This window comes from Lytechinus pictus, chromosome 15 (genome assembly GCF_037042905.1).
Source record: "Lytechinus pictus isolate F3 Inbred chromosome 15, Lp3.0, whole genome shotgun sequence".
Classification (NCBI taxonomy): domain Eukaryota; kingdom Metazoa; phylum Echinodermata; class Echinoidea; order Temnopleuroida; family Toxopneustidae; genus Lytechinus; species Lytechinus pictus.
In genome coordinates this window covers 7,398,409-7,416,455 of record NC_087259.1, presented here as the reverse complement: position 1 = coordinate 7,416,455, position 18,047 = coordinate 7,398,409, and the positions used below count along the sequence as shown (strand labels likewise).

The 18,047-nt window shown below is 36.7% G+C and overlaps 1 protein-coding gene across 2 annotated transcripts in view; it reads left to right on the top strand.

Moving 5' to 3' along the window:
- The window catches only part of LOC129277698 (ribonuclease 3-like), a 44,372-nt gene that overhangs the window by 20,532 nt on the left and 5,793 nt on the right, over positions 1-18,047 (top strand). For both annotated transcript variants that reach the window (XM_064110631.1, XM_064110632.1), the window contains exons 8-21: positions 449-606; positions 2,032-2,199; positions 3,781-3,939; positions 4,668-4,749; positions 5,289-5,518; positions 7,090-7,214; positions 8,197-8,404; positions 11,309-11,416; positions 12,833-12,974; positions 13,930-14,150; positions 14,697-14,915; positions 15,351-15,404; positions 16,221-16,324; positions 17,401-17,506. In XM_064110631.1, coding sequence (XP_063966701.1) covers positions 449-606; positions 2,032-2,199; positions 3,781-3,939; positions 4,668-4,749; positions 5,289-5,518; positions 7,090-7,214; positions 8,197-8,404; positions 11,309-11,416; positions 12,833-12,974; positions 13,930-14,150; positions 14,697-14,915; positions 15,351-15,404; positions 16,221-16,324; positions 17,401-17,506 — 2,084 coding nt within the window. The remainder of the gene's footprint in view (positions 1-448; positions 607-2,031; positions 2,200-3,780; positions 3,940-4,667; positions 4,750-5,288; positions 5,519-7,089; positions 7,215-8,196; positions 8,405-11,308; positions 11,417-12,832; positions 12,975-13,929; positions 14,151-14,696; positions 14,916-15,350; positions 15,405-16,220; positions 16,325-17,400; positions 17,507-18,047) is intronic.

Genomic DNA, 18,047 nt, shown 5'->3' with positions numbered 1-18,047 from the left:
AAATGTGAAGTCGCCACCTTCCACCTTTCTTGCTTGACCAATAACACCATTTTCCGTGTTACAGGCAGGCGTATTATATGCTCGCCTTGGCGACACTCTTGTTTTCAGTTATTATGATAGGGCATCGCCATAAAATATATGCAGAACTTTCATCTCTTCGTTTTAGTTCCTATCAGAAGTTATAGTCGTAATCTTACAGAAATATCTCTAGTAAAGTAACAAGTGAAGTACAAAAAATGGGGGTTGGGCATACAAAGCTGACCATCTAACGGAATTGCCTAACAAAAAGCTTTGCGGCACTTGGCAACCATTTGCCCCTTTCTTAGTTAATTAGATAATTGACATTTCACCAATGGGACCTAAAGTTTTTTCCTTTGAACACTTGTTCTGCAATTATTTATATCTCCTTTATCACACTCCCACCTTTATATTTTCCTTTATTTTCCAGATGACGACCATGAGGATAGCGATAGTACCGATAGTGACTCGGACGCCTCGTCGGGCGAGGAGGATGAGAATTATGATTTCCGCATTGCATGTCTTGAGAACAGGGCCAACCACCCGTGGCGTCTGGCTGAGAATCTGTGGTTCAATGACCCCGGAGAGGTTAGTCCCTGTGATCACGTGACCACAACCCAAATTTGGTGGGACTCGTTGGCAGGGGCCTTAGATATGACCCCATGAATACACAATTAGCCCCATTAAAATCAGCGTATTATTGGCCTGGTTCTAAGTGTGAGGAACCAGGCCAATTAATACATTGACTTCAATTGGGCTAATTACATGTATGTACATGTATTCATGAGGTCATATCTCAGGCCCCCATGGACCGATTCCCACCAAATTTTGGTAGTGGGCGGTTTCATCATGCTCTACCAAAATATAGTGTCAAAAACGCCGAAATGCAAAAACAGAGTTTTTCGTGACATCATCACTTCGGTACTCTATACTTGCTTGCGAGAAACAATGCCAGGAATCTCCAGTCGGCAGCAATTTGGCTTTTGACCTATCATAATGTACAATGCATATCATCCATGATGACGTACGAAAGTGCTTTGTGGCATTGAAGATAAATACCAGTTGTGGTAACGATCTCAAACGAAAAGGCCTAATTGCTGAGAAAATGAAAAGATAAACACGGAATTCAATCAAATGTTGGGTATTTTCCCAAGCATTATTTGTACACTGTCCCACATATGCTTTTCTGTGTTAGTGATCATCAGAATTATCAGAATTGATTTAGAAGACTTTCTCATGACATAATTGTTAGCTGCAACTACTCTCTTTTACCTTTAAAATGATCAAAAGAGGATAACATAAAACAAAGAGAATGTAAAAATTTGCTGAACTCTTTGATATATTACCTGTAATCATATAATGTTCATTGTTAAAAGATCGTGATTGTAATTAGTTTTATCATTTGTTTGTGTTACGTTTTGAATTTTGTAAATAAATCCTTGATTAGGAAGGAAAGAAAAATCTCATATTCTGCCATCTTCTGGCTGAAAACAAACTAGTCACTGAAATAGCTAACTTCATGACTACACTCCTTTTTTGGGGGGAGGGGGAAGGTCAAAACAACAGTGTTAAGAGCTTTACAAATCACCAGCAAGTAAAATTGCAATGTATGATGCTAATTATGATCATTTATCTGGTATGATCTTATAATGATTTCTCACGCACTGTTGCTTGTGATGTATATCGTGCTGAAAGCTTAGTTATGTTTTTAATCTGCTTTCCACGTAGAATAAAGGTAAAAAATGTGACTATGTGTCCACATTCTTACATCGTTGGCACAACATTTGCTCCTGCAACAATTGCTCCTGGCTTTATTTAACTTAAGATATGGGGTTAGGGGTGCAGTTGGTTTTATGCTAGTTTTAGGTTAGGGTATGGTGTTAAATCCAGGGTTGAAGTTGGTCATTAAATTAGTGTGTGGAATTAAGAGCAGAGCAATTGTGGCCGGAGCAAATGTTATCGAACCCATGCGTGTGTCCACATTCTTACATCCTGTATTTCCCGAACCTACAGATGTACGATGGTCCCCTGTGCAAGTGTAGCATCAAGCAGAAGAAGAGCGGTATCCGGCATAACATCTTTCCTGGAGAGAAACCCATTCCACGGTGTGAGCCACACACCAACAATGCCTCCAGGCTGCACCATTACAGGGTCACGATCTCACCTACTACCAACTTCCTGGTGAGTGATGTATCTTGTTTTAATTCTCTCTTTACTATTTGTGTTGCATCTATGTGGTCTTGTGGTAATTAGGACTTTTGTCTTTCAATCTGAGGGAAGTGGGTTCGATTCCCAGCCATAGTGTGTTTTCCTTCAGCAAGAAATTTTCCCACATTGTGCTGCACTCAACCCAGGTGAGGTGAATGAGTACCGGCAGGAAGTAATTCCTAAAAAAAAACCTGTGAGCACCAGAATCGGTAGACATTCTTAGCTGGGATAATATAGGAGTGCCTTGAGCACCTAAGAATGTGCGTACATATGCTACATGTACATAAATTCTATATTATTATTATTTATTAAAGGACAAGTCCACCCCAACAAAATGTTGATTTGAATAAAAAGAGAAAAATCCAACAAGCATAACACTGAAAATTTCATCAATATCGGATTTTAAATAAGAAAGTTATGACATTTTAAAGATTCGCTTAATTTCACAAAACAGTCATGTATGCACATCCTGGCTGGTATGCAAATGAGGAGACTATGACGTCATCCACTCACTATTTCTTTTGTATTTTATTATATGAAATATTCTAATTTTCTCCTCATTGTCAAGTGATACAACAATTAATTTCTCCCTGAGCATGTGGAATTAGCATTGTTTAATACTATATGGTTCAGTCAAGTTGGCCCTTATTGTCAAATCTATAAAAAATGAAATATTGTATATTTCAAACATTAAAAAAGAAATAATGAGTGATGGACATCATCGACTGACTCACCTAGTTGTGCATATCACTGTTTTGTGAAAAATAAGCAAAACTTTAAAATGTCATAACTTTCTTATTTTACATCCGATTTTGATGAAATTTCCAGCACCGTGCTAGGTTGATTTTTCTCTATTTATTCAAGTCAGCATTTTCGTGGGGTGGACTTGACCTTTAATATGCATGGATATGACTTTAGTATCTTTCATATTGAGAAAATCAAGCAAACATCGGCCCATGTAGCAGTAGTCAATTTAATGTAATTTATCAACTTTTGCCGATGTGAAAATTTGCCAGCTCGTAGAACTGGATGTATACTACAAGACTGTATAGTAAAAATGTTCACAAATATATATATATATTTATTAATTAATTCTGCAATGCATGTATGAAATTTTGTATGTTTTTCTGCATTTAACTCACTTTAGATAGCTAGTAGAAAGCTAATTTAGGGCGAAATATTAGATTTGACATTTCTAACAAGTTTCTATTGGAAAAAAATGCTAAAGCATTTAATTTCTCATGTATTTTATTGCTTTGTGAATTTGATACGTATTTCTTTCTTTTTTGAACTTTTGCTTTCTATTGTTTTTTAAATAGAAATTTGTCAGTTGCCCTTTTGCAATCATAATTAGCAGGAAATAACTCCATTTAATTTCGGTAAAAGTAAAAATAGTAATTTATTTATTATCATTTTTTGGTGGAAAACACAATTTGCGTTGACATGAAATCATGTTTCTTGTAATAATAATTGTGAAGCGCTTTGAACAGTCGTAGATTGATAAAGCGCTATATAAATGCCAATTATTATTATTATTATTATTTCTTTCTGTAGACAACTACCCAGACTGTCATCATCTACGACAAACGAGAGTACATCTTTGAAGGATTCTCTCTCTTTTCACATCATTCCTTGGAAGAAGTCCCAGAATGCAAGGTGGTCCGATTCGGCCGGGAGTACACCCTTCACTTCTTCCCAGAGCCTATGCCTGAGGTAAACCTGAAATTCAGAATGTTAAAGGGAAGTTCACCCTGACAAAAATTATATTGTAAAAATAGCAGAAAAAATAATGGAAAATATTGCCGAAGGTTTGAGAAAAATTTATCAAAGAATAAAAATGTTATTAGTTATTAATTTGATTATTTGACTTGTGATGTCATATGCGAGCATATTTCCTACCTATGATTTGGTAAAAGATCAAAGAAATGTCATTTTCTCAAAATATTGATAATGGTATTTACTGTACCTTCAGTATAACAATAGACAAATCACACTCGTTCCCGAAAAGGGAAAAAAAGTCATCACGAACCATTAAAACACTGAAATCTATGTATTTTATATTACGTAACATATTACATAACTTATGGGGCAGCTGCTCGATTATGCCGTCACAAATCCAAAACTTAAAATTCTAATAAGACAAACTATTTCCTCAAACCTTCCCCAATATTTTTTTGTCTCACCTGCATAGCAGGTCTATTGTAAATGTAAACATCGTCTATTCCTTCACCCCTTCACCATTTCTCTCATATGTTTTGTACACAACCATCTTGCGATACGCAAAGGTAAAAAAGGTGTTACTTTACTACTCAATGCTGTAGGGCGCTCTTCCCGAGTGTTTCATTACGCGGTCTATGTATTGTCCGATCTCCCCTTGTAGTATCTTTGATGAGGATCAGAAATCAAATCTAAATCGTGTATATCTTTATTCAATTTTTCAGCATTTTACAGTGAAAGGCTTGGATTTATTTTCAAGGTTCTTGTTTGAAGAAATTCTTGAACTTTGGGACTTTGATTTCAAAGGTAAGTGTTAATTCTATAAGTGTCAAAGGAAATCACATTACACTCACAAATCCTATCTAGATTTACTTTTCTCGAGAAAGAAATGAAAAGGTTTAATCTTCACTTGCTGCTCTTGTATCCATTTCAAAGGAGGTTTCTGTATGGTTTTCTAAACCCATGTGTTCAGAGAGCATTGTATTGATTTTTTTTGAGAGGCCGGAGGGGGGGGGGGTCATAAAAACTTCATGAGGTTATGCACGATTTTTAAAATAGGAATATTTGCCATCAAGAATGTTTATACATTTTCAAAATATTTCACACTAAAAGTGTGTGTCAATGATATATATTAATAAATGGGTACGTGCAGGAAGTCATTCCTCAAAAAGCTGTGAGCACCGGAATCGGTAGACTGGCTTAGCTGGGGAAATGTAGGATGCATTGCGCACCTAACAAGGTGGATACGTGCACTTTATGAAACCTATATTGTTTATTTATTTATTTACTCATTTATTTATTTATGTATTTATTTTGTTTATTTATTTATACATTTATTTATTCAGGAAAAGAAGGTGGATGTCATCACTTCCATTTCATGCCCCGCTTTGCCCGTCTCCTTCCTAACAACGGCAAAGAGATCCTCTCTATGCACCATGTGATCCAATACCTGATCCGAAGCAGCAGACCAATCATAGATCCGGCCAAGCTTGACGACTGGCTGGCCGTCAGTGAGACCTCGTGGCAGAGATACGTTGATAAGCTTCAGCATATGATTGCCACGCGCCCAGGGAAGGTAAAGATACTGAAATGATTTTTTTTTTCATGCTTTATCTGACTGCAGATGATGGCCGGAGGCATTATGCTTTCAGGGTTGTTCTTCCATCCATCCACATTTCCCGTTTTGTTCTTCCTAACAATTAAAGAACCATTTGACCAGTGTTATAGCTACAGTGGTCGGCAGTGGTCGGCCCAACCGGCACATAAGATTTCTGACCACCACTCATGAAAAACACTATATCTGACCATCACTAATTTCAAATGAAAAGTGTTTCAAACTAACTCCTTGCAAAGAAGAATTGCACTTGCTAAATTTCCATCTTTAATCTTGTTTTTATTTGCATAATTTGCAGTAAACATTCTTTTATTTGATAAATATTAGTTTATTTTCAAAGATTTGCTAATGTCAAGTTGTCATTACATGATATTCATTCACTTTTGGCTTTAAGACCACTAATTCGGCCTAAACAAAGAACTTTGTATTGCCATGAAATTGCGACCACCACTAAAAAAGGTCTACATGTAGCTAGAACACTGCATTTGACAGATCAACTTCAAACTTGATCTAAGTATGCAAATATCATCGCAAAACACTTTTCTTGTCATCAACAGTATTATTTAACCCATAAAGAAGCCATTGTCAATACGCATCATTTGCTCAATCTGCTTAATCAATGTTCTTGCAATTCAGTGACCATTTTTTATTAACGTCATATCTACTTGACATGAAATAATCTCTCAATGCTAGTTCAATCTATACAGTGGCTTCTTTACATGTATTAACACCAATCACATATAAAACTGATGTTTGCTTTAAATTGATCAGAAGTAACTTGCATTTTTAATAGCAAAGCTCAAATTTATTTGTTTCCTAATGCTGATTCATGATTTGTGCCTCACTTTGTATATGATTGTATAATTTCTTTTGATTTTTGTTTGCAAATTGGAACATTTTTAACCTGCGAGCTGCATGTTATTTGCTTACAAATAAGCCAATTCAATAGCACCTACAAAAATGGTCAACCAAAATCTGGGTCCCATTTTACAAAGAGTTACGATTGATCCAATCAATCCTAACTATCGAAAGCCAGCAACGTTAATTTTATTTATTTATTTATTTATTCATTATTTATTTATTTATTTATTTGTTTATTTGTTTGTTTATTTATTTGTTTATTTATTTATCTATCTATTTATTTATTTATTTATTTTGTATTTATTTATTCTCAAATATTTAAACAGGGTGGCCTGATCGGTATAAAAATCATACAATATACGAAAAACATAGTAACAGGACATAATGAGATACAGAAAAAAAGAACAGATAAAAAGTACAAATACAAGAATATGTTACGAGATACAAATGGCAAGATACATAATCTAAAATACATGTTTGTTTAGAATATTTTCTAGATATGATGTACATTCATACATTCATTGTTTTCTTGGCAATTCAGTGTGCTTCTCTTTGTTCGAAGGACGTTGTGCAAATTTCCTAAAAGAAAAAAATTATGACATTGATGGATTTCCATATACTTGAGGTTGACTCTCTGTAAGACGGGGCCCTGTATTCTATTTCCCATGTAGAAACCATCGTCAATACGGATTGATCAGCTTGACCGAGACCAGATGGACCCGGAGAAGAAGACCTTTCCCGTCATTGTCCACTTTGGTGTCCGGCCCGCCCAGCTTTCCTACATTGGAGACCCAAAGTGAGTTTAAACGGTCAAGGCCTACCTTTTTTCATGTTCTTAGACCTGGGGCCCCTGCAGTCCAAAGTGCGGAGACTTTATCCACTGAGCCACAACACCTCGACAGCGTGTACCACAAAAAAAAAATGTTAATGGCACTTTAGATTGGTATAATATTAAAATTACAACATTACATTCTTTACACGCGTAAACTACAATTCATTTTCTACAAGTGGATGAAATTTTATGTGATATGGTCCAATAATCACAAAGATATGAGCATTTTTCATTACACATCAGGAAACCTGTCCATCCAAGTTTGATATTATTGTAGTATGTATAGCCAGGACAATGTCCGTTGAGCTCTCCTTCACATGGCTGAACATGCACAGATGGCAGAGATGCCTGAGCCTTGATGGCAGATCAGTCAGGCCATAATTTAGTACAGAAAAACAATCTTTCAATCTGTAAATGCTTATGAAAAGAATAAATGAAAATAATGTAAATACATGTACAAAGTAGAAGAAGAACTTACGCAACTTTTCAGGATGAGAACATGTATTAAAAACTGTTTTAATTCATTTTCTTGTAGTTAGTAAAATAGTGTAATTTATATGTTTGATTAAAACTTAAACATTCATTTTTTTTTTCAAATTCAAGCATGTGCCTGCAAGTTGGGGGACCAAACTCTAAAAAAGAAAATAAAATAAGAGTGAACGATGACACATGGACTACATACCCTATTCAATGTAATAAAGGAAACTTGGATTGAGAGGTTTCCTGATGAGTGCTGAAAGACGGCTCATATCTTTGTGTTCAATGGACCATATAGCATGAAATATATACCAGTTGTATAAAACAAATGCTAGTTTGCCATTATAAAATTATATACAATATGATTAGATAATTTCCACATCATACTCATTTAAAGTGTCATTAACATGTTGTGCAGGACACGCTGTTCAACCTCTCATACACGTTACTTCATGTTCTTTTCTACCAGCTATCGAAAGCTGCTGAAGTCGTTCACCCGACTGCGTCATCTGCTGCTGAACAAGCCGAGGGTGACCGAAGCGGACAAGGAGAAGATGGCGGAGAAAGAGGCTAAACTGCAGAAAATCCGTATCCAGGGAAGCAGAGTCCGAGAGGTCACGGCAGAGGTCAGCAGTGAGCAGATGCTAGCCACTGGTATAGGAGTGGACATCTGTCAGGTGTGTTCATTCATATTTAAAGGTCAAGTCCATCCCAGAAAAATGAAGATTTGGATAAATAGAGAAAAATAAAATTAGCATAACGCTCAAAATTTCATCAAAATCGGATGTAAAATAAGAAAGTTATGACATTTTAAAGTTTCGTTTATTTTTCACATCACAGTGATATGCACAACTCAGTGACATACAAATGAGACAGTCGATGATGTCCCTCACTCACTATTTCTTTTGTTTTTTATTGTTTGAATTATACGATATTTTATTTTTTACAGATTTGACAATAAGGACCAACTTGACTGAACCATATAATATTAAACAATGCTAATTCCACATATTCAGGGAGGAATTAGTCTTTGTTTCACTTGACAATGGGGAGAAAATTAGAATATTTCATATTTCACATAATAAAATACAAAAGAAATAGTGAGTGGATGACGTCATCAGTCTCCTCATTTGCATACCGACCAGGATGTACATATAACTATTTTGTGAAATTAAGTGAAACTTTAAAATGTCATAACTTTCTTATTTTACATCCGATTTTGATGAAATTTTCAGTGTTATGTTTGTTAGATTTTTCTCTTTCTATTCAAATCAGCTTTTTGTTGGGGTGGACTTGTCCTTTAATGTTTCCATAATATGTACATAATATGTAAGAAGCCCCCCCCCAAAAAAAAAATCAGTAAATTTTGCCATTTTGAGGAGTGAATTAATCAAAACTTATTTAATGGTAATAATGATAATAGCTGGAGTTATGAAGTGCTTTTTGCCTGAGGATACAAAGCTCTGCTATATTACCCTGGCTTTAGCTCGAGCTACGATCAACGGCGCTCAGTGCATGCAAGGAATTAATCCTGCCAAGTACCCATTCACCTCACCTGGGTCGAGTGCAGCACAGTGTGGATAAATTTCTTGCTGAAGGAAAACACGCCATGGCTAGGATTTGAACCCACGACCCTCTGTTCGAAAGGCGAGAGTCAAAACCACTAGACCACGACACGCCCACATATTTAGGAAAGTTGTGCACCGGTGTAATGGTATACCCATGAAGAGGTGATTGAGTGTCTTGGCTAACTCATGTTGCCGCATCACTGTCACATCATGTAAATAAATCAGACTTGCTTATACAGTGCGTCCCACAAAAAACGAAACCGAGATTTATCATAACTTAATCACAAATACAATAGACAAATGACCTACCATTGTAAAGCTTAGAATCTCCTCTTTCATCTGATATTACTTAGATTATTTCTCATTCATGCATGAGTGACCAAAAACAATTTGAAGAGGGGATACCAAAAAGTCATTTGGCGGGCTGTATCTGGGTTTCAAAAAGAAAACCACATTTTTAAAAAGTTCAATATCTGCTCTTTAATTTGATACCTCAATTACAGAAAATGGTCACGAAATAACAAAGTTCTGGTTATTTGAAATAAGGCTTGAATTTCAATAATTTCATAAAATGAAGAGGTTTTACAGGCTAGCGTTCAAACTCACTAGACACTCCGTTTTGTTGACGATCAGCCATGCATCAAGTCTTTTTTTAACCGTGCGATAGCTTCTGTGGAGAACCAGTGAAAACACATTTATTTGATGAAATTATGGAAATACAAGCATTGTTTCTAGGGAACATAACTTTTTTACTTCTTGACCATTTTTGTGATTAAGGTATCAAATAAAAGAGCAGATATTGAACCTTTTAGTCATGTGATTTTCTTTTTGAAATTCAGATACCCCCCTGCCAAATGAGTTTTTGGTATCCTTTCTTCAAATTGTTTTTGCTCACTCATGCGTGAATGAGGAATAATGTAAGTAATATCAGATGAAAGAGGAGATTCTAAGTTTTACATTGGTAGGTCATTTGTCTATTGTATTTGTTATTAAGTTATAATAAATCATCGCTTAATCTCGGTTTCGTTTTTTCTGGGACTCACTGTATAGTGCTTAAAACTTACTTCAGAAGTATCTGAAGCTGAACAGTAATGCAGCATAATTATCCTGGCTTGAGCAGAGCAGCCGTAAAGAAATGCATTTCAAGGTGTCAATTCCTACCAGATCCCCATTCACCTCAACTGAGTTGCGTGCATGACGGATATGGATCAATATCTCTCTTAAAGAAATTATGCCATGGCTGGGATTTGAATCCTCGACCCTCTGTTTCAAAGTTCGGAGACTTATCCATTGGGCCACAAAGCTCCATTCGTATCAGGATTGGTGGAATCATTATACATTAAGTTTGTGTATTTCTGAAAGAAATTACGCTTTGGTTGGGATTTGAACCCTCGGCTCTCTGTTTCAAAGTCCTGAGAATTATCTACTGGGCCACAATGCTCCACTTCTATTGGATTGATTTGATGTCATTATACATTAATCTTGTGTCTTTCCGAAGGAAGTTGCACCATGGCTGGGATTTGAACCCTCTGGCCCGTATTCTGAAGTCGGTTTAATTTAAACTCTGGTTTAAAGTTGTGATATGGATAAACAATTGTGACATAAATATCTAACAATAGAAGTTCAATGTATCACAGCTAATTTGACTCTCAAATGATTCTTTACTGTCTGGGAAATATTAATAAGATAATTGTCTTCACCATTAAAGAATTGGGGAAGATCACGGTAAACATAAGAAACATGGAATGTAAACAAATTTTTGACATTTTTGGCTTCCTGTAATTAGACCATGGTCTAGTTTCAGAATACAGGGTTCTATTTCTAAGTCCAGAGACTTGCCGTCTGGGCCACAACGCTCCATTCGTATCCGATTGTTGGATTCGTTATACCTTAATTTTTTTGAAATTTTTCCCTTGAATCTTCTCCCTAGCATGCTCTCCATTCGTATCAGATTGTTGGAGTCGTTACACATTAATTTTGTAAAATGTTTCCTTCGATTCTTCTTCTCCCTAGCATGCTCTGATGCTCCCAGTGCTCGTCAATCACCTTCGATACTTTGGTTGCCTCAACAACCTCTACAAGGTCTTGGGTTACAAGTTCCAGGACCCCATGCTACTAAGGGCAAGTATTTGCGAAAGCATTCATACACACATGTGGGTCTTTCTGTTGGGGCACAAATTGTGACATTGCAGCATAACTCAGTACTAATTATACTATACTTTTATTGTTTGTAGGCTTTATACATTTGGATTACGACTATACATTTTACTGGAAGTTTGGGGCCGTTTAGCTTAATTTTTCGTTAAGTTATGAAGCAAACAGTGTATGATGCTGTTTAGTGGACATGGTGTCCGTGTAGTATCAGGATATTTAAATTTGGTATGCCTTTAAATACAAATGTAAAGCCTACTACTTACTTGTATATTTTAAAGGGCATACGAACCTGCTGCCTTTAATAGCCCCACCTCATATCTGGCTAGGTTATAACCCATAATGCAACATTCTGAGGAGTGTAGTCTTGTATTATAGTCCCACTTGAGTTGTAACATACCAATTCACTGCTCAATCCACTCGTATCACAATAATTGTGTCACCGAGTAACTAAACAGGTACCTTTGCTCTCAGAAAACATCTTAGTTTCTCTACACAAACGACATTATAATAAGTGTAATTTATCCTCTGCATTACTAATTGTTATCTCAGAAGGTAAATTTTAATACTAGCCATGCACATAGTACACAGTTAATTAGAGACAACCTACAGAGTTAGTCAGTACACTCCTCTTGAACATCCAATTAATTTCTTTACATCACACAGTACTTAAGTTTTAGCATTTACAGTTTAGAGTAGAAGTTCAAAGAAAAGTTGACACTTGCCAAACATCATAAAATTTACTGTTTCTTATATTAAGATATTTGTGCTATCATGACGTATTTGTTATCAAACAAAGGAGTATGTCATGCCCCTTCATTACATTGTTTTGTCATCAAGAGCTGAAAAATATTTGTCATTTTTCCCCCAAAATCTTCATATTTTAGACAAATTAAAAATAAAAACTTGACAAAAACATTTCATATTTGTGCTAGTTACTTCTCAACATGAACATTCCAGATTACACTCTTGTGTTCAGTGGTGACATCATGATAGAAAATGTAATATAAATCATAGATTTTACATTTTTATATTTCTATGAGACGATGTTTGAAAATATAATAACAAACGATAGAATACATTTGGCATGAATATTGTCTTTCTTCAAAGAAAATTCCACTGAAATATTCTTTAATCCCAATGGCATCCCAATCATGTGAAAGAGCTTAATACGCTCTTTCATTTGATACCAAATTAGTCATGGTAGTATTTATATTTCTGAAGATATAGTAAATTTTACAATGTTTGGCAAGGAACAAATTTCACTGAATTCCATGGGTGTATGTAAACTTCTGGCCTCGACTGTATTCATGTATAGCATTTTATTGTTTAAACATGGTATTTAACAAGTCCACTGACTTCTTGTCCCCCCCCCCCCCACCATAGTATGCTATGACACATCCGTCTTACAAGCTGTACTTTGGAACCACCCCTGACCATGTGAGGAACTCTCTGTACAACTGTGGCATCCGCTGCAGACAGGATCACACAGAACACAAGAAGGTCCTCGCAAAAGAAAGAAAGAAAGGTACGTTGAACTGTTTATTTGTTTTTTTCCCCCTCTGGGGTCATCCATAATGTCTTGCGTTTCATACTTTGTGTTTAGGGATAATAATAATATAGGATTTATATAGCGCACGTATCCCCCTCGTCAGGTGCTCAAGGCGCTCCTATGTTACCCTGGCTATTAAAGCTAGTCTACCAATTTCGGTGCTCACAGCTTTTTGAGGAATTACTTCCTGCCAGTACCCATTTACCTCACCTGGGTTGAGTGCAACACAATGTGGGTAAATATCTTGCTGAAGAAAAACAAGCCATGGCTGGGAATTGAACCCATGTCCCTCAGATTGAAAGACGTGAGTCTTAACCGCTAGACCACGACGTCCCCATGATGGTGTTTCTAAGCAATACACATTCTAATGATTATTACCCCCAGTCATCGGGTCCTGGCATGCCCGCACACAATGTATACACCTTCTCCACTCCCTGGGGAGCAATCCAACTAGAAATTCAAGGCTCGATTACTATGCATACTACATACGCTCACGCATCCTACCGGGTACCCATTTAACACCCGGGTTGAGACAGACAGAGGCCTGTATTTTGAAGTTGGGTTTAATTTAAACTCTGGTATTAAGCTGTGGTTTAACTTTGAATAGTCAATTGTAATGTAAATCGTTAACAGTAGAGGTTCATACTGTAGTATCAGTTCATTTTACTTTCAAATCATTCTCAACTGTCTTGAAAGGATAATTAATATAGTGATCTTCACCATTAAAGAATTAGGAAAAAGCAGAGTAAACATAAGACACATGCCAGGTGAACAAATTATGACATGTTTGGCTTCCCATAAACTTAGCACATACAGTAGTTAGATCACGGTCTCAGTTAAACAGAGGATGAAACATGATTGAGATACTCTGAACATTTGAGTTAAGGAATGTTCTTTCCCAACTAATACATGTCTTGAATTTCATTTGCAGGAATCAATCAGCTGTACCGCATCATGTCGCTGATGGCTTCAAACGACGAGCTGCCGTCCCACATCAAGCACTACGAGCGTCTGGAGTTCCTCGGGGATGCGGTGATCGAGTTCCTCTCCAGTACTCACCTCTATCACCTGTTCCCCGACCTGGAAGAGGGTGGGTTGGCGACGTATCGTATGGCGCTGGTCCAGAACCAACATCTGTCGGTCCTGGCAAAGGTAAGAGGATGGCGATGATGATGATGGTGATGATTGCTCTGGCGGATCCAGGGTGGGGCACAGCCGGCCCGTGCCCACCTTTTGAGAAGCAAAATTAAAATTGGTAATGTAAAAATGCTGTTGAAACAGAAGTGTGCCACCCTCCCCCCCCCCCCCCTGTTTGAAAGAGAAAACCTTTTTTTTTCTGCTTGTTAATCTTTTTTAGGGACACAATATTCTATTTTGGTTAAGAACCTTTTTTTTCTTTGCTTGTCAAATTTTTCCTCGGAAACATGTGCCCCCCTTTTTTTTTGGGGGGGGGGGGGCACATGTCCTGGATCTGGCCCTGGATGATGGTGATGATGGATGATGGTGGTAATGATGATGGTGATGATGATGATGGTAATGATGATAGTGATGATGACGATGATCACGATGATGATGACGATGATGACGATGATGATGATGATGATGATGATGATCAGTCTGAGGCTCTTTGTTTGTCTGCCACATACATGTATACATGTAACTTTAAAAGCTCTTCCTATTGCTTGTTCTATTTTTTAGAAACTTGAACTTGATAAGTACATGCTCTATGCCCATGGGCCTGACCTCTGTCGACCCTATGACCTTCGACATGCGATGGCGAATTGCTTGGAGGCGGTCTTTGGCGCAATATACCTGGAGGCAGGGCTGGACCTATGTCGGGAGATCTTCGGCAAATTGCTGTTCGAGGAAGAACAATTTCAAAATATCTGGTTAAAACATCCCAAAGACCCCTTGCAGGTTAGTAAAGAAAATAATTCCATTTGGTGAAATTGAAAGGAGAATCTGACACCTTGTAAGTGATATAGGGGCTGTTTCAAAAGGCTGTAATTTACACCAAGGAGTTTTTAAAACTGGAGGTCCAACGGGTAATAAATTATTCAAGCAGCTGATCATTTCTAAAGCAGTACAAAAGAGACTACAGGAGCAATGTTTCCTTTGATGTCCGATGTCCGAAGCCTCTAGTTTATTCAGGGGGGGGGGGGGGCGGGTTGACCGAGAAGTGATTTTTATTTTTAATATTTCATCTTTTGAAATAGCTGAAATTTGAGCACATATGATAATATGAGAATATGATTCTGTTGCGGGCAATATATTTGATGTTCCCTCAAGGCCAGTCAATATTATATGAATATAATCATGCTCTTCTGTCTTCATTAAAAAAAAAAATATTAGGCTGATTTCCCCGACACAGACCGACATCTGATCAAGAATTCAGAAGTGTTACAGGTAAGACCTTGTTATTTCGAACTTATCTAAATTTAAAGGCCCCCTCACATCATTTCTTGCAAGCTGCAACAAAGTTTTGAGCATGTTCAAACGTTTCTGCATGCAAATCAGACTTGCTTACGCTTCCTGGTGTGAGATGCATGCGAAATACTGCCAATGCGGGCGACTTGTTGGTGACCTGCCGGTATAAAAAATAGTTACCCACAAGTCACATGCAAGGCTTGCACCGAACAATGTGACAGCCTTTAGATTATAGCTACTACAAATACTCCATGGCAGCACTGTGGCAAAGTAACTAAGAATCACAAACAGGCAGAACAAAATGATGGCACCCATTAGACGTCTATTTTTGTTGTAATGTCAATTTGGAGAGCCATGTATGTGAAGCGTATAGAGCAGTTTTAATTATTTAGGCACTATATAATCACCTGTTTATTATCATTTACTATTCATTTTGAGAATTTAATGCTATGGACCGATAAAGTTGAGCAAGAAAATAGAGAAATAGTGCGCGCTGAATTTTTTTTTTCTATAATCCTACTTGATCGATAATATCACATGAAATGACATTATATAAAACTCAAGGGAAATGTCTTTACCTGATTGATTGTCAAAGTTCTTGACTCTGTGTATTTTTATTGTATTTCTTTATTTCAACGGTCTGGAAGAAGTTGCTCCGTCCACCGACAGCGTTGGTCGGTCACTGTCGGACCTGTCAGTCTGACTTACATATAGCCCTAATGATATCATATCCTTACTACTGTTAATTATGCTTTTATCCTCTAATATATCTGAATTTATTTCCATTTTCCCCAGAAATTGACAGTATTTGAAGAGGACACTGGGATGAGGTTCCGGCACATTCGGCTTCTTGCCAGAGCTTTTACCCAGAGATCTGTGGGATATACCAATCTAACACAGTATGTATTCTATGAGACTGTCCCTGCTGATAAAATCCAGATTGAAAATCTCCACATTAAAAGGGGAATCCAACCCAAATAAAACCTTACTTTTAGCGGAAAGAGAAAAATCATACAAGTTGATTTGGACAAAATCAGACAAACAATAAGAAAGTTTTGAATTTCTATAAGTAGTAAAAAATTGGTAATCACATGGTAACCCATGGAGATTTCAAATTGTCGCATATGTGATGTCATAGTGATGTAAGGCAAGTATTATTTTTCCATGTACTCCAAGTACATGGCCTATGGGAAAGTTGTCGTTGCCCCTTGTCATAATTTACTTACTCGGTTGCCAATTTGAAATCTACATAGTCTGAGGGATCTCAATTTTAAAGCAGCCATAACTTTCTTATTGCTTGTCTGATTGCTTTCAAATTTTCACCATTCTGTTATGTTCATTTTCCTCCTTTGCAACACAACATTTTATGACCAGTGATGGATTCCCCTTTTATTGAAAAAGCAAATTGCGAGTATTTGAAGAGGGCAATAATTTCAAGGGAAATTCCACAAAATGTCCAATTTAAATATAAATGCCAGTTGTGATAACGATTTCAAAATGAGTTCATACAGAATTCAATAAAATGACCACCAACATTTTTTCTCCATTTGAGCTATGATATTAAAATGTTTACTTCTGAACAGTTGCCTTGCCCTGGATAAATTTCAAAATTCAATACCTATTGATTAATTGTGTTATAGGTAGGTCCTTCAACAAAATTGCAAGAAGAAATTACTGATTGCAGTCTGTTTTGGTGGCTATTGTTTCAATCAAAACAAAACAACACATTATCCCAGCCCATGACTTGTGAAATTTGATCAATAGTGGACATGCCACATATTTCGTGTCTATATATTTGCATGATTTCACTTCAAGGCGGGGAACTCGCGAGAATGTGTTTTCATGAATTTCTTTTATTCACATTCAATTTGTACAGTCATACCAGGAAGCGAAATATTTGCATTCAGCAAGTTGCAAAATTTGTGAAAATGAAATTACCGCAAAATATTTGTCGTTTCATTTTCCTCTTTTTCAGGGGCTCCAATCAAAGGCTCGAGTTCCTTGGTGATTCTGTGCTGCAGCTTGTTGTGTCCTCCTACCTCTACAAACACTTCCCGTATCATCACGAAGGACACTTATCAGTAAGTGATGATATCTTTTCTTTCATGCACAAAATTGATAAAAACAATGATAATAAAAATATGGATTTATAGAGCACAGGAAATATTCAACAAAGTACAATGTATATACATGGATTCTACTGCACTGTATTAGACTCCATTGTCGTAATTTTTTCGACAGGAAATTTATACAATGTCTTACGTGAACATTTTGACCCCCCCTCAACAAATTTCGTCACTACGCCGTCGCATGAATTTTTTTGACTGCGCCGCTCACAGACTTTTTACTTCCAAGTCTTGCGCATCTTTTGAGACCAAATTTGCGACGCCCAGGTACGCGATTCCAAAATTACGCAACGTTTTTTAAGTGCATGTTGGACCAGAAATTGCTCAAAAACGTGATTCCGTGTAAAAAGTCAATGCAAATTGTGTTTTTCAACCAAAAATCATAAATGTATGATTATTTTTAGTTTTGTTGGTTGAAATGGATTTATTTTATGCTGTTTATGATCGCAAAAGGGTCCTCGACAAAGTTCATCGGGAAAAACAATAAAAAAACAAA